We start from the raw sequence: 15,254 nt of genomic DNA, 5'->3' as shown, positions 1-15,254 counted from the left end.
GGTGCATTGACCCTGGCTGGGATCTCTGTATACATCGCTTATTCAAAAGCAGCCTTCGCCATTGCCATGAGTTTGTACGGACACAAGTTGTTTGATAATGTTTACATTGGTTTTAGTTGGTCCATGGGTCTGGCCTGCCTTTCTTGTGTCTTAGAGGTCATTGCTGGGGCTTTGTTTCTTCTGGCTGCCAAGCTCACTGCTGTACAGCAACGCGAGCAGTCAGCAACCATATGAACATGTTGTTCACATCCAATTGTGCAGCAGTTTGTTATTGTTTAGTACTCTGCTGAGTTCTGTGATAAGCTAAAATCTGAAATGTGTTGTGAACAGTGGAGGTATCTGTGAATACTTGTCTGCCAGTTTGGCATATACTTTCTTCTGGGTGTTAAGTGTAATGAGAAACTATACATGAGGATATGACAGAAAATGAAAAAGAGCAATATACTTGTTAAGGACGAATTAGTTGACAGTTTCATATCCACAGTTATGTAGAGGGAAGTGAGGGAAATAAAACTGGTGTTCTGAACACATAATCCAGCCAATGGGTCAATTGTGCAAAGGTTGGGGCATTAAGATCATGGACACAGCAGGTATTCCCATCAGGATGAAGGGAGTTTAATTTAGATAAATGTGAGATTCTGTATTTTTGAAAGGCAAATCAGGGTAGGACATACACTTAATGGTATGTTCCTGGGGAGCGTTGCTGAACAAAGAGACCTGGGATTGCATGTTCGTAGTTCCTTGAAAGTCTCAGTAGATAAGATAGTGAAGAAGGTGTTTGGTATGCTTCCCTTTATAGGAGGTGGGAGGTGACTTTGCAGCTTTACAGGACATTGGTTTAGACCACTGTTGGGGTATTGTGTGCAATTCCAGTCTCCTAAAGGATGTTGTGAAACTTGAAAGGGTTCAGCTTTACAAGGATGTTGCCAGGGTCTGAGGTATTTCCAATCAATACCAGAATGCATCCTGTGGTGTAAAGGTTGGACGATAGTAGTGTCCTTTACCATCAGTGGTGCTCAGTGTAAATAATAGATGTCTCCCTCCAGGTCTCAATGATCTCATGGCACAATCTGTAACACCCAAGCCTGTTATTGTCTATCCCTCATCATACCCAGGAAGCTGACTCTTTGGTGGTAAAACTACTGACTGGATTGGTATCTGCCATCCATTTCCTTTCCCCCCAACTGTTGCTCGAGATACCTTGAGTCTCATCTGAAGTTAAATGCTGATTGCATTTTAAGTGCACCATATGGTTCTGTGACACTGCACAGGCCTTTCATTGACAAATCCTCAGCACAATGTTTGTGCAGCCACTTTTGAACAGGTGGGGCTTTCAGAGAAGCACTGATGAATTGTCCGCTTATGCTTTCTATGCCTTTATTCATAACCATGTTTTCATCCATTTACTGAACGAGAAAGAAAAAAGAGCAACGTTATTCCACAAACAATTTTTGCTGGTAATACAGTAGATAGAACCACTTACTTATAAAAATATACAAGCGATGGAAAGGGAATACATAGAAAATGCTTCAAAAAATTCTGAGAATGAGGATTATTGTGAGGAGTGAGGATACCAGGAATGCTTAATGATGGAGGATGGAATGCTGTTTCCAGTACTGTCTGTTCTGAAACAAAACTTTTACTGAATTAATCCATCCAGCACTGATTAAAGACATAAGCATCCAACTACAGCATAATTCGGAAGCATTTTTAGCTATATAATTATTGAGACTGCACAGTAATTAACTCGAACATTCACATAATTTCCTATCCTTCACCTCTTGGGGTTAGTGATACTTTCTTTCTCTCCCCTGCTGTTACTACGTCACTGAGCAAAGGTTACGACAAGGAACCAGATGGTTAAAAGAAAGCAGAACAGTTGGGTTGTGACGCTGCTGCCTCTATGTTATTTGCTGACCTGGGTTTCGCATTATGATTTGAATTAATACATTAATTCACCCTGAGCATACGTGATTAACAAGAGAGATGCAGGCAGGGAACCTGGTTCCAAGCTTCTCAAATACTGTTTGAAACCAAATGAGATGATGGTGAAGGATATTCCAATGACAGCTATCCCTGTCTCAAAGAAGAAACTGTTTAGTCTGTCAGTTCACTTTCTTTTCTCTTTGAAAATGTCTTTAGCCTTTGTATTATCTCGTGAAATAGATTAATCATGTGATATACAATGTAATGACAACACAGGACAGCAGTAAGTACCAGGAAAGGTGCATTGTCACACATGGTAACAGGCTGCATTTCACAGGGCAAGAGGGCTGATCAAAAGGATGTGTTGTGTGGTACCCGGAACAAATTGAGCAAAGACTGAACACTATGATATTGAGTTTGTGTTCTGATGTTAATGCATTTGTATGATATTCTTATCTGTTAAATATTTTAGCAGGATATCTTAAACCAGGTAAACCAAATTAAAGAAATTTCGAGCGTGTCTTTGTCAGTGATATTCGCAAGCTGATTTGACCTCTATGGTTTGCCACACAGGGAGATCAGAGAATTGATTTAGTTTAGCAGCAGACGTGCAGAGAGGAGAAGACAGTGCCTCTTTGTTCTGCACAATGACTCCCCTGGGACACAGTGACTCATTGCCAGGGAAATAAATGGAATGCTGCATTGATTTCTAGTTCAGCAATTCAGATTCAGCCCCTGATTGAGAATAAGTTAGTGCAGGTCACATTTGATGAGCTATCTTCACACATCAGTTCTATCTGGTCAAGAGGTGTCTTTGTCCTTTAAACACAGAATATAAGAGTTGGAGTAGGCCATTTAGCCCTTGAGTCTTAATTTAACAGAATCTGGCTGATCATCCAACTCAGCATCCTGTTCTCACTTTCTCTGCCTTTGCCTTTAACCCTTTAGACCTAATAACTAATGTGCATCTGCCTTGAAATGTGCTCATTTACAGGATGTGAGTATTGCTGGCTGGGCTAGCATTCACTACCAATCCCCAATTGCACAGAAGACAGTTAAGAATCAACCACATTGCCATGGGTTTGGAGTCACATGTAGACAGACCTGGTAGGGATGGCGATTTCCTTCCCTACAGAGCATTGATAAACAGATGGATTTTTTTCACTGACAATCATCATCATAATTCCAGATTTTTATTGAATTCGAATTCCATCTTCTGCCATGGCGAGATTCAAACCTGGGTCCTCAGAACATTACCTGAGTGTCTGAATTAATGCCTTGTCATAACAGCACTAGGCCTTCACTTTCCCTTAACGTACAGCAAAGAAAGATTTGAGATAGATCCTGTCTCATGGGGATGAGTTCAACAGGGAGAAAGCGAGGACTGCAGATGCTGGAGATCAGAGTCGGGAGTGTGGCGCTGGAAAAGCACAGCAGGTCAGGCTGCATCCGAGAAGCAGGAGAATCGACGTTTCAGGTATAAGATCTACATCAGGAATGAGTTCAACATTCAGGCAACATCTGACAAATTGTTGGTTTAAGTGTCCTTCCCATTTTTTATATGCAATGAACCTTAAAAGTATTTTTGGTGACTGCTAAGGAAGAGGAGGAGGGATAATGAGGTGACAGAAGACATTGGTGGAATCTTTTTCTCTAACTTTCAATTTTAATTCTAAACTTTGCACAGTGTAAGTACATAAGTCAAATGGAATGCCAGATCTTTGTCAAGCTTTGAATATGAAAGCTATAACAGCAACTCCCTCAGCTACAAAACACAACACAAATTACCTAAGAGCTTTGACTAAGTAACTTGTTCAGTTGAAATAAAATCATCAACTCGAATTGGAAGCTGTCTCTCACCATTTTGAGTCATAACATACATGCTTTTAATAAAGTAAATGACCGTGTCTCAATTATCATTGCCCTCCACATTTTAAACTGTTGAATTGTTTAAAATAATTGTTGAATTCCACATAATTGTTGAATGATTGAATAAACCATAAAAATTAACCATTTCTTTATTGCCGGAGGTAAACATTCAACAATTTTTAGGTTTGTTTTCTTCTGGCATTTGTAATAAATATCCTTCATTTCATGATTCCCTGTGGGGATAAAAGTGTTTAGCCATCAATCCCGCACTCATAAGCAAAATGTTGGGCCTGATTTTGCTGTGCTGTGATTATGAACAGCTAATTGCCTATTTGTGAACTTTACACTAAACAATGGCAATGCAGCAAACAGAACACCAAACTGATCATGTCAAATCTCCACTGGCTAAAGAAATACTGACAAACAGAGCAGGGGATTTGATCCATCAACTCATTCTGTTTACTTGTTTACCTGATCTCCAAACCAGCAGCAGCCAAATCCTAATAACAGATTTAGTAGAAATTAAATAATGATTGGAATCAATTTTGAGTATATTACCAGCAGATAACACAAGCAGTATTTGTTCTGAAACGGTATTGTAACTATCAGGATCAGAGGTATTCTGGATTGTTTCTGTAGTGTTAGAATGAGAACGCTTTTCTATGGGATTTCATCAACATGACAGTTTCACAATAAAGTCTGTCTCTTGGTCTAAAAAACGTCTCCTCGTTTCCTTGAACTGTTTCTGCTTTTCTGTGGTGTTATCCCAGGACTTGGAGCCCAGGCAACTGAGGCGCACCAATCAATGGTGGAGCAATTAAAATCCGGGATGCTGAAGAAGGGTTCAAACATCTCGGATCATTGTGGTGCTGGGGGTGAATAGAAATGATGGGACAATGCATCTGAAAACCAGGATGAGTGTTTAAAAATCAGCGTTCATAATTCACAAAATCAAACAGTACAAATTGCTGTGAATGATCAGACCTGGCAAGTGAATTACAAATATCTCTCACAGTCTGACTTGAGAATTTTCCATTCTTATACAAGCCACAATTATTGTCTTTCAACGATTGCAAAGTTTGGATAAACAATTGCTATTTTTGATTGACTTTCTGTATCACATACTGCAATTTCTGTAATGCCAGCTCAGTGTCCTCCTCTGATACATCTACATGCCAAACAGCTCGGACTTTGTGCCCATATACTGGGTTCATTAACACTCGAACACCATGCCCCATCACAGTTATTTCATCGTCCGTCACCTCCGCCATCTTGTCACAGAATTCCTCAGGTGACATCCTTGGGTCATTCACTGTAAGCATTAGAATATTTGTTTCCACTGCATCGATATTGATGTCACACAAGGAGGAAGCAAACGTCTGAACACCTGTGAACAGTATTTACCAAATCAGTCACTGAAGAGCATTTATTAGAATAACAGTTGGCCATTTAGCCTTTTACGTTTATTCTGCTTTTTAATGAAATCACGGCTGATCGGTTTTGTAACAACTGCAACTCACTTGTCCCATATCCTTTGGGACTTTTTGGCTAACGAGGTAAATACTGATATCGCTAGCTGTGTATGTACAGACATCACAGTATGTAGTTGACTAATCAAAACAGCAACGCAAACTCAATCATTATGTATCATCTTGCCCGATGATCTATTTCTGCCTTTCAGTCTTGTATGCTGTGCTTGTTAACATTACTGATCTTTATCTACTTATGATCAGCAGCCCTTCAATTTTCAGTAAAAACACTTTGGCAATTAGCTAATAAGCCATTTCAAGTTTCTTGAACCATAGCAACACTGAACACAAGGAGAGATGAGGCTGATATGGTACACACAATGGAATACACATTGCATTACATATTCTGTAAATTACTTAGCATTTCAATTCCCCATCCACATTCTGTGTCATTTCCACAGTCAAATCCCAGAGGTACTCGTCATACACAGTAAATTCCAAAAGCATTTAACTTGAGGAGAGAATCTACCCCTTGACTGATAAATTGTTCTTTTAATAATTCCAATGTTTAATGATTATTCTGCCACAATTTACATACCTTGGTGGTACAAGGGAAGCTGTCACTTTGAGAATGCTGTTGTCCCAATTCACTTCCTCAGTTTAGCAGTGACCCAGCAACAGATTGATACAATTGTTTGTTGCAAAGAACTGATAGGAGACTCAAGGCAGAGGGTCTCAGTCAGGACTGGACGTGGATCAGATTACTTTGGTGACACCCTCAAGCCATATAGAAATACAAGACACTGCATTCTACCAGTCCTGATGAACGGGGAGCATTTGGAGAGCCATCTATCCCCGTTAATTTTTTTTTAGATTAGATTCCCTACAGTGTGGAAACAAGCCCTTTGGCCCAACAAGTCCACACCGACCCTCTGAAGAGTAACCCACCCAAACCCATTCCCCTACTCCCTACTAATCTACCTAACACTATGGGCAATTTAGCATGGCCAACTCACCTAACCTGCACATCTTTGGACTGCGGGAGAAAACCAAGCACCCAGAGGAAACCCACGCAGGCACGAGGAGAATGTGCAAACTCCACACAGACAGTTGCCCGAGGCTGAATTGAATCCTGGCCCCTGGCGCTGTGAGACAGCAGTGCAAACCACTGAGCCACCGTGCCACCCATTGGCATTTTCAATTTCTGATCCAGGCAATCTCATTGCTGAGGCACCTGGTGTTAATCCAGACCAGTGAAGCAGGATTGTTTTCCTTGTAGCAGAGATGGCTGATGGGTGATGTGATTGAGGTATACAAAACGTGAGGGGTAAAGATAGCGTAGATGGCGAACCCATTTCCCTTGTCAGAGAGTTCAAAAACGTCATAGATTCACGTTAAGCGGCAGAAGGATTAGAGGTGACATGGGGAAGAAGGTTCTTTTACGCAGAGGGTGGTGAGTGTTTGGAATTCGCTGCCTGGGTTGTTGGTGGATCAAGAGATCCTAAACTCTTTCAAAAAGTAGCTGGATCTACTCCTAATGTGCTGTAAGCTTCAGGAAGATGGGATTGGAAAGGGTATCTGGGTGTCTCTGTGTCAACACAGACAAGATGAGTTGAATGGCTGCCTTCTGAGCTGTATCATTTCTATGGTTTTATGGTTCTACATTCAACTGGGACCACAACTCAAACATCCTCCATGTTTCTGCTCACTTCTTTGGCAGCCACCATTCAACACTGCCTTTAGCTTTCGTTGCAACCCCAAAAGTATATAGTGGACTCTTGAGCCAAATGGTATCCCGTGAAGGCATGGCTGATGCCCCTTAATAGTACCCTGAGAGAAAGGCAGGGGCAACAAATCAATGTCACCCATTCAGTAGGACAGCAGCTGAGCAAGCCACTCGGCCTCTGAAGATGCTCTTCTGGTCCTGGGCCACTCAAGTGCTGTTTTCCATGGAATCTCAGAATTACAGCACAGGAGGCGGCCATTCGCTCCATCGTGTTCATACTGGCTCTTCAAATGACCAGTACATCCAGTGTCACTCTTCGGCACTCTCCCTATAATCTTGCTTATAATCATTTTCAGATAAAAATTCAATTCCCTTTTGAAAAGTTCCAACAGATCTGCCTCCCCTACATTCTCAGGCAGTGCATCCCAGACCCTAACTACACACTGAGTGAATAAAAAACTTAGCCTTCTTGTCAATGATCCATTCACCAATAGGAACAGTTAGGCCCCCACCAACTATATCTGGACGGCACATGATTTTGAACACCTCTGTCAACATTCCCTTCGCCAAAAGAACATCACCCTCATTTCTCCTCTGGAACCATTCTCATAAACCTATTCCACCCTAAAGCGTAGAAACCAGAAGTGGCCATATTACCCCAATTGAGGCTGTACCAGTGATTTTATATGCATGGAGAATAACCTCCTTGCTCTTATAGTCTCTGCCCAGAACCTCCTCAGTCACTGTGGAGTCCTGCTGCATTCTCGATAACCTGACACTCCAGTGGAGTGTGGAATGTGAGGATGGTGAGGCCCAGGACTGAGACAGTTCATTGGGGAAGGAGCCCAGAACTTTCACAGCTACAAGCCAACGGTTGAAACCTGGGATTAGTGCAGACAGGTTGGCTCAGACTTCATGGGCCTTTTCTATGGCTATCAGTAAGGGCTGAGCTGTTTGAGTACATCGTCCATGCATGTGGGAGCTCAGGTAGCTTAGTCTCCCCTCCATGCCTGCCCCTCAACCTGGCTCAGGGTCACTGGGCTGAAACATTCCTGGGAACCCTTCATGTTCATGGCATCTTCACAGGATCTTTGCACCCCTCCTAGTGGAGCAGGGGCAACTCTCTATTCAGTGCCATCTCCTCTTGCCTTCTCTCCCTTCTCCTGCACATTCCTGAACGAGAGAAGTACATTTGCCCAGAGGCTTTTGCTCCCCTACGTGGCAGGTCCCATTTTATGTTCATTACTCCACATTCCCAGTCAGGGCCACAATAACAAATATTCCCAGATACCAGGCTTAAAGTGTCATTAATTATGCAGAATAAAGGGGAAATCACTAATCAAAAACAGGAGACAGGCACCACAGTCACACACACACACACACACACACACACACAACAAAATGGACTGGTCTCCCTCCTGCTGTCCTCTGGGAACGAGGAACTCCCCCATTTCACTCACGGTCTCCAACATTAGGTCAAGGTTGTTACTGAACAATAAAAGCTTTGCTCAGAACCAGTGGACAAGTGTCCTGCTCCCATGTGGCATCTCTGGTGCTGTGGAGGGCTTCAGTAACATCCTTAGGGAGACCAGCAGCCTCAGTGACAGCGAAGTGAGTCTCACACTTTATTATCTGTTCCTGCTGCGGGGCTCGAAGTGGACAGGACAGCTGGCCCCGTCAAGGCTCACCCTCACAAAACTCTGAATTCTAATCAGTTGGCCCTGCAGGGGCAGGTTTCTGATCCAGGGCTTCTGCTCCCCCACCTCCATCCTAAAGATTCTGCTCTTAGATTTCATCCTTCAATTGCCCGCAGTGACCTGCACCGGGACGATCTGACATCTCAGCTGCCTGGGGACTGAGCCTGGATTGGTCTGTGGGACACAGGAACAGGCAGAGCTCCATGTTCTATCCCTGTAATATCTCAACCATCCCATGCATCACTCAGCAACAGCTCCCCTTACTCCAGCACATGGCCATTGTGGTTCAGACAGAAACACACTGCCTCTCAGCACGATATCTCATCGGGCCATTTCACTTGTGTGCACGCGCTTCATCGCAATTTATCCGGAGATAAAAGCAAGGTACAACAGTTGCTGGAAATCTGAAACAAACATAGAAAATATTCTTAAGAAAAGTAACATCACACTCGAAATGTTAACTCTGTTTCTCTCTCCGTGTATCCAGCTAGGCCTGCTGAGTTTATCCCGCATTCTCTGTGTTTTGTTTCAGACAGTGTACAGGACCGGGTACATTGGAATGGACAAAACTGAATCAGTGTTACACAGAGATAAATTTTATGATTAAAGGAGGCGAACCATAAACATTTCCAAACGTTGGTACCTTGGGCAAACATCCTGGCGTTTCTGTGATCATCCTGGAGTCTGTCGACCATATCGGAGATGGAGAGGAGTCCTGCTGCAGCTAGTAGGCCGGCTTGCCTCATCCCCCCTCCGAGCACCTTCCTCACTCGGACCGCCTGGTCAATAAATTCCTTTCGCCCGCCGATGAGAGAGCCGACTGGGGCTCCTAAACCCTGCAAAACCCACAAATACATAGTCAGCCCCACAGGAGAGACTCTGTCAGAGTCATGGTGTGGAGGTGCCGATTTTGGACTACGGTGGACAAAGTTTAAAATTACACCACACCAGGTTATTGTCCAACAGACTTATTTGGAAGCACTAGCTTTTGGAGCGCTGCTCCTTCATCAGGTCACTGTGGAGCAGGACCATAAGAGACAGAATTTATAGCAAAAGATTACAGTGTCTTGCAGAGGCTGTAAGATCAGCTTCCCTGAGGACATTCAGCTGACACTCCTGGCTGAACAGCTTCCCTTTGAATATCTGAAGCTGCAGCTTTCAAATTGGTACTGCCTCCCACTGCCCAGACCCTGTAACATAGTGAACAAACAATCACCCAAATCACCCGAAGATTGAGAACAATCACTTGAAGCGCCCAGAAAAAAACAACAGGGAAGGCCACTCTGCCAACTGATCTGTACTAGCTTGCTCCTTCATCAGAGCCATCTATTCTAATTCCAGTTCCAGTCTCGCTTCTATCATTCTTTAATGATCTCTTCAAATACATCAAAAGTTCCTGTTTAACTGACGGCATAGCTTTTGTCTCAATATTCACTTGTGCTAAAATCTCCCATGTTGTAATAACCCATTGCAACAATATTTCTTTTTATTTCCTCCTTCTAATGACAATCCTGAATTTCTGAACATTTTCAGTGAGATACTAACCACTGAAAACAATCGCTCACTGTTTATCTTCAGAAAACCTTTTGAAACTCTCTCTTAGGAGATCCTTAGCTTTTTCAGAGGCAGCAAATGAAGGATTAAAACTTTCAAATCACTCAACCAGCCTTACAGCATCTGTAGTGAAAATTTTTCCCCGTTTCCCTTACCTTCAAGTAGCCCACCTCATCCTTTTTCTCAACCTGTTCCTGAACTTCTTGGGTTCTAATCCTGGAGTTAGGCAGCCCACCAACATCGGTTCTGAAGAAGGGTCTCTGGACCCGAAACGTTAACACTATTTTTCTTTTGCAGATGCTGCAAGAACTGCTGAGTTTTTCCAGCACTTTTCAGTTTTTTTGTTTCGGTTTTGAATGATTTGACTCAAACGATTACCTGGACTCTTTCTCCTTCCACAGCTTTTCCTACGAGGCCTCCCCTTTTCCCAGTTGATGGCTCATACCTTGCTCAGACACATGGATACGGAGTCACAGAATCGCAGTATCTCCGAGGCCTTCACACCCAAAGCTACCGCTGCGTTCATCAGGCGAGCCCCATCCACGTGGACAGGCAGCTGGTACTTGTCAGCAAGAGTTTGCACCTGTACCCCGAGAAGAAGCAACAGTGACCTCGAGATAATGAACAGACCACTCAGACAGTGAATGGTGTCACACTCAGCATCTCACACTGACAAGAATCAACAGTGAAGCATTCATTTCCAAAAACTATTAAACAGAATCATTTGTGCAAAACCTTACAAGAGCTCTTGTTGGTTCGTACTTGCTCACAGTTAAGAGTGTTGCCAAGCCTGACCTGGAGGCTCTGGGAAAGAAGGGCTAATCACCTTGCAATGGAAATAGCCCTCAGGCCAAACAATCCAAAAACACAGCATCACTTTTCACAAGTTACCAGTGACAGTCAGTCTACCTCATATCTAGGTCTGCCTCCACTTCCTGTAAATTGTCAGATCGCTAATCTGATGTCTGGTTTTGGATGAGCAGAAATTTCCAGCATCTAAATGTTGGGTCAGAGAACATCTGGTCCCAGCCATAAGTTACGCTCTCACCACCAGTTCATCCCACAGCCTGGTAACTAACTGAGGCTCCAGACTGTTAACTTTGACCAGGTGCTTACATCGGTAGTGCTCATCCTGTCTGAGCTGAATGAATAGGTAACTGCCAGGCTGGAATGCAACAGGTGCGGAAGGGAAAGATCCTACATCCTCAGCCTCACCAATCTCCCCTGTCTCAGGTGGGTATGTCCATGATGGTGTTGGTTCGGATGACACCTCAGTTCTTGCCACTGGTTCAGAATCCTAACACTTCCTTCCTCAAAGCACTGTGGGTGTATCCCAAAGCTGTAGCAGTCTTAAAGAAGCAGCTCACTAACATCACCAGGACCAATAGGAATGAATAAATGCTTGGAGAAAGTGAAGACTGCAGATGCTGGAGACCAGAGTTGAAAAATGTGGTGCTGGAAAAACACAGCAGGCCCGGCAGCATTCGAGGAGCAGGAGAATCAACGTTTCGGGCATAAGCCCTTCTTCAGGAGAAGGGCTTATGCCTGAAACGTCGATTTCTCCTGCTCCTCAGATGCTGCATGAACAAATGCTTGCCCAGTCGGAAACACCCATATCCCACAACAGATAAGAAAGAAAAATGAACTCCCACCTTCTCATTGAGGGTGCTCTCTGTTGCATTGTGTGGTACTACCACTGTGTTAAATGGGACAGATTCTGAACAGATCTAGCAGCTATAACTGTACTAAACCACAATCTGTGACCTTATGGCCCAGTATATCCCTAGTCTACCATTACAATCAAACCAAGGAATCAACCCTGGGTTAATAAAGGGTACGGGAGGACATGCCAGGAGTAGCACCACACATGGTGAACAAACAGGCTTCAACCTGTGAAGCTGCAGAGTAGGATTACATGTATATTAAACAATGGAAGCAGCATGCTAAAGAGAAAGTTAAGTGTTTCCACAACCCATGGATCTGACCAAAGCTCTGATGTCTTGTCACATCCAGTCACGAATGGTAATGGATAATTAAATAACTCACAGGAGGAGATAACTCGATAAATATCCCCATCCTCAACAATGGGAGCCCAATACAACAGGAAAAAGACAAGGCTGAACTTTTTGCATCCATCTTCAACCAGAAGTGCTGAGTGGATGAGCTATCTTGGCTTTCTCCTTATGTCCCCAGTGTTGTCTTTAAGGAATACTAGCTAAGTGATAAGAAACAAAGTAATGGTTAATGGACATTTTTCAGGTTGGAGAAAGGTTTGCAGTGAGATTCCCAAGGATTGGTATTGGGATCCTTGCTTTTTCTGATATATATTAATGATGTAGATCGTGGTGTGTAGGAGACAACTTTAAAATTTACAGATGACACGGAATTGTAAGCTAAGAGGAGGACAGTTTAGAACTTCAAACAGACATAGACAATCTGGAAGAGTGGGCAGACAGGTGGCAGATGAAGTTCAATGCAGAGATGTGTAAGGTGATGCTTTTTGGTCAGATGACCATGGGTGCGGTAGCAGAGGGACATGACTGTAAAGGTTACAGGATGGGTGCAGAGAACGGTTAACAAAGCATGCAGTTTCCTGAAGCTTATTAATAGGGGCATACACAGGAGTAAAGGAGATTGAACTTGTCTCAGATACTAGTTAGACCCCGGCTGGGATGTTGTGATTGCTTCAAAGCCTTGGAGAGGAAAAGGAGAAGAGGAAATTTGGCAGAGGTTTTCAAAATCATGAGCCAAATCATGGAAATAGAAAACTTGTTCCAGTTTGTAAATGAATTGAGAATGAGTGACACAGATTTTAAGTTATTAGCGAAAGACGCAAATGCATTGTGTGAGAAAATGTTTTCACTCAGTGAGTGGTTTAAGTCTGGAACGCACTGCCTGGAGGTCTGGTGGATACAGGGTTAAATTGAGACATTCAAAAGGACATCAGATGATTGTTTGAATAGAAATAATGTGCAAGGCACCCGATCCACTGTTTTAAACATTCACTTCCTCCACTCCATGATCCACTGCACCTCACCAAGGCTTTCTGTGACTACACCTTCCAAATCTGTGAGCTCTATCACCTCGAAGGAATAGGGCAGTAGATACATGGGAACCTCACCTGCAAGGTTCCCTCTGCAAGCCACACATCATCCTGAATTGAATCTATATCGCTGTTCCTTCATTGTCACTGGAACAAGATCTGGATTCCCTGCCTAAGAGCATCGTGTTTGCAGTGCTTTGAGAATGCGGCTCACCCCCAACATCCTTGCGGGCAAGAAGGATGGGACAGCAAATGCAGTCCTTGCCAATGACACTCATATCCCATGAACAAATAAAACAACAGATTACTTGGTGTCAATTCTGCTTGATAACTGTGCTGTGACATAGCCTGGAATGTTTCACTACACTCAAGGCACTGCATAAATACCAGTTGTTGTTATTGAATGGGGTTCAGTGCTGTTATTGTGCTCCCTCTAGAGGCAGCAGTGAGCCACCCACCAGTTAGAGATGGTGGAGTGGGTTCAGTATCTGTGTCAGTCAGACTCAGACTAAAACTAATCCCTGCTTCCTCCTCTGCTCATGGTAACGGCTGCCGCTGAGTTAAAGCGCTGCTTGTACCTAGTTAAAAGTTTGACTTCAAAAATTGTGTTAATAGCAACAGTTGCCTCACCTCCTGGAGAAAGAAGAGTGGCAGAACCCTCCCTCCAGCCTCATTATGAGTGTTCTCGAGGCAAATTACGCCAGTCCTAGGGTAGTGAGAGTCTGGGAAATGCTGCCGTATTTTTGATTCGACCTCATTCAAATCAAACGTTCCATCCGGAAGATTCTTTACAACGCGTGAGTGAATTCCAGCAATCTGAAAAGAGAAGATACGGTCATAGAAACATAAAAGCATACACATCTGGAACAGGAACAGGTGATCTGGCCCATCAAGCCTGCTTCACCATTCACCACGATCAAGGCTGATCCTCATATCAATGCCATATTCCTGCTTTCTCCCTAAACTCTTTGATGCCTTTAAAATCTAAAAAAAATCTTTTTTTGAATGTATTCAGTGACTTGGCCTCCTCAACCTCCCATGGTAGAGAATTCCACAGGTTTTCTAACCATCCAGTGAAGATTTTTTTCATCTCAGTCCTCCACAGTTTACCCTGCATTCAGAGATTCTGTTTATGATTAGATTAGATTCCCCACAGTGCGGAAACAGGCCCTTCGGCCCAACCAGTCCACACAGACCCTCCGAAGAGAAACCCACTCTGACCCATTTCCCTCTGACTAGTGCACCTAACACTACGGGCAATTTAGCATGGCCAATTCACCTGACCTGCAAATCTTTGGACTATGGGAGGAAACCGGAGAAAACCCACGCAGACACAGGGAGAACGTGCAAACTCCACACAGTCGCCCGCTGCTGGAATCGAACCTGGGACCCTGGAGCAGTGAGGCAGCAGTGCTAACCACTGAGCCACCGTGCCGCCCCAGGTTGCCTGGTGTTAGACTCTAGGGAAATCCTCCTCCCTCCATCGAGTCTGTCCAGCCCTGCTAGAATTTTGTGTGTTTCAATCAGATCCCCTCTCACTCTTTGACACCCAACAAATCGTTCTTGACACAACAGTCCTGCCATTCCTGGTAACAGCTGAGTGAACCTCTACTGCATTTTCTCTATGGTAAGGAGACAAATTGCACAAAATATTGCAGGTGTGGTCTCACCTTGGCCCGGTATAACCGGAGGGAGACATTCTGACTTCTGAACTCAAATGATCAACGTTAATGATTTAAACAGCTCTTGGTGAAGCATGTTGGGCTGAATAATCCCCTCCTGTGTGGTAACAAACCGTGATGCTAATACTGCAACAGTGGAGGATTTCCTGCCCATTAACTGCAGAATTAAACAAACAGGAAGACCACAGGGAGACAATCAGGGCCAAAGAGGAAGCAAAGCAGGACAGAAAGAAGCACAAAAGTGGAGCGAAAGAGAGATAAAGAGTTGAGAAGCAACTGAACAACATC

The 15,254-nt window shown here is 43.7% G+C and overlaps 2 protein-coding genes across 3 annotated transcripts in view; one reads left to right on the top strand and one right to left on the bottom strand.

The window, feature by feature from the left end:
- tmem235b (transmembrane protein 235b) overlaps positions 1-234 on the top strand; it is a 50,335-nt gene extending 50,101 nt beyond the window's left edge. The window contains exon 4 of the mRNA XM_043714930.1: positions 2-234. Coding sequence (XP_043570865.1) covers positions 2-234 — 233 coding nt within the window. The remainder of the gene's footprint in view (position 1) is intronic.
- Positions 235-3,570: 3,336 nt separating this feature from the next.
- Positions 3,571-15,254, bottom strand: part of tha1 (threonine aldolase 1) — a 38,539-nt gene continuing 26,855 nt past the window's right edge. For both annotated transcript variants that reach the window (XM_043714928.1, XM_043714929.1), the window contains 4 exons: positions 13,915-14,100; positions 10,687-10,824; positions 9,331-9,523; positions 3,571-5,182 (listed from right to left, as the gene is read on the bottom strand). In XM_043714928.1, the coding sequence (XP_043570863.1) occupies positions 4,890-5,182; positions 9,331-9,523; positions 10,687-10,824; positions 13,915-14,100 (810 nt within the window). In that variant the 3' untranslated portion in view covers positions 3,571-4,889. The remainder of the gene's footprint in view (positions 5,183-9,330; positions 9,524-10,686; positions 10,825-13,914; positions 14,101-15,254) is intronic.

Source organism: Chiloscyllium plagiosum, chromosome 24, assembly GCF_004010195.1.
Source record: "Chiloscyllium plagiosum isolate BGI_BamShark_2017 chromosome 24, ASM401019v2, whole genome shotgun sequence".
In the NCBI taxonomy this organism is placed as follows: domain Eukaryota; kingdom Metazoa; phylum Chordata; class Chondrichthyes; order Orectolobiformes; family Hemiscylliidae; genus Chiloscyllium; species Chiloscyllium plagiosum.
The sequence above is the reverse complement of the archived record's forward strand: the minus strand, read 5'-3'. Positions and strand labels throughout refer to the sequence as shown.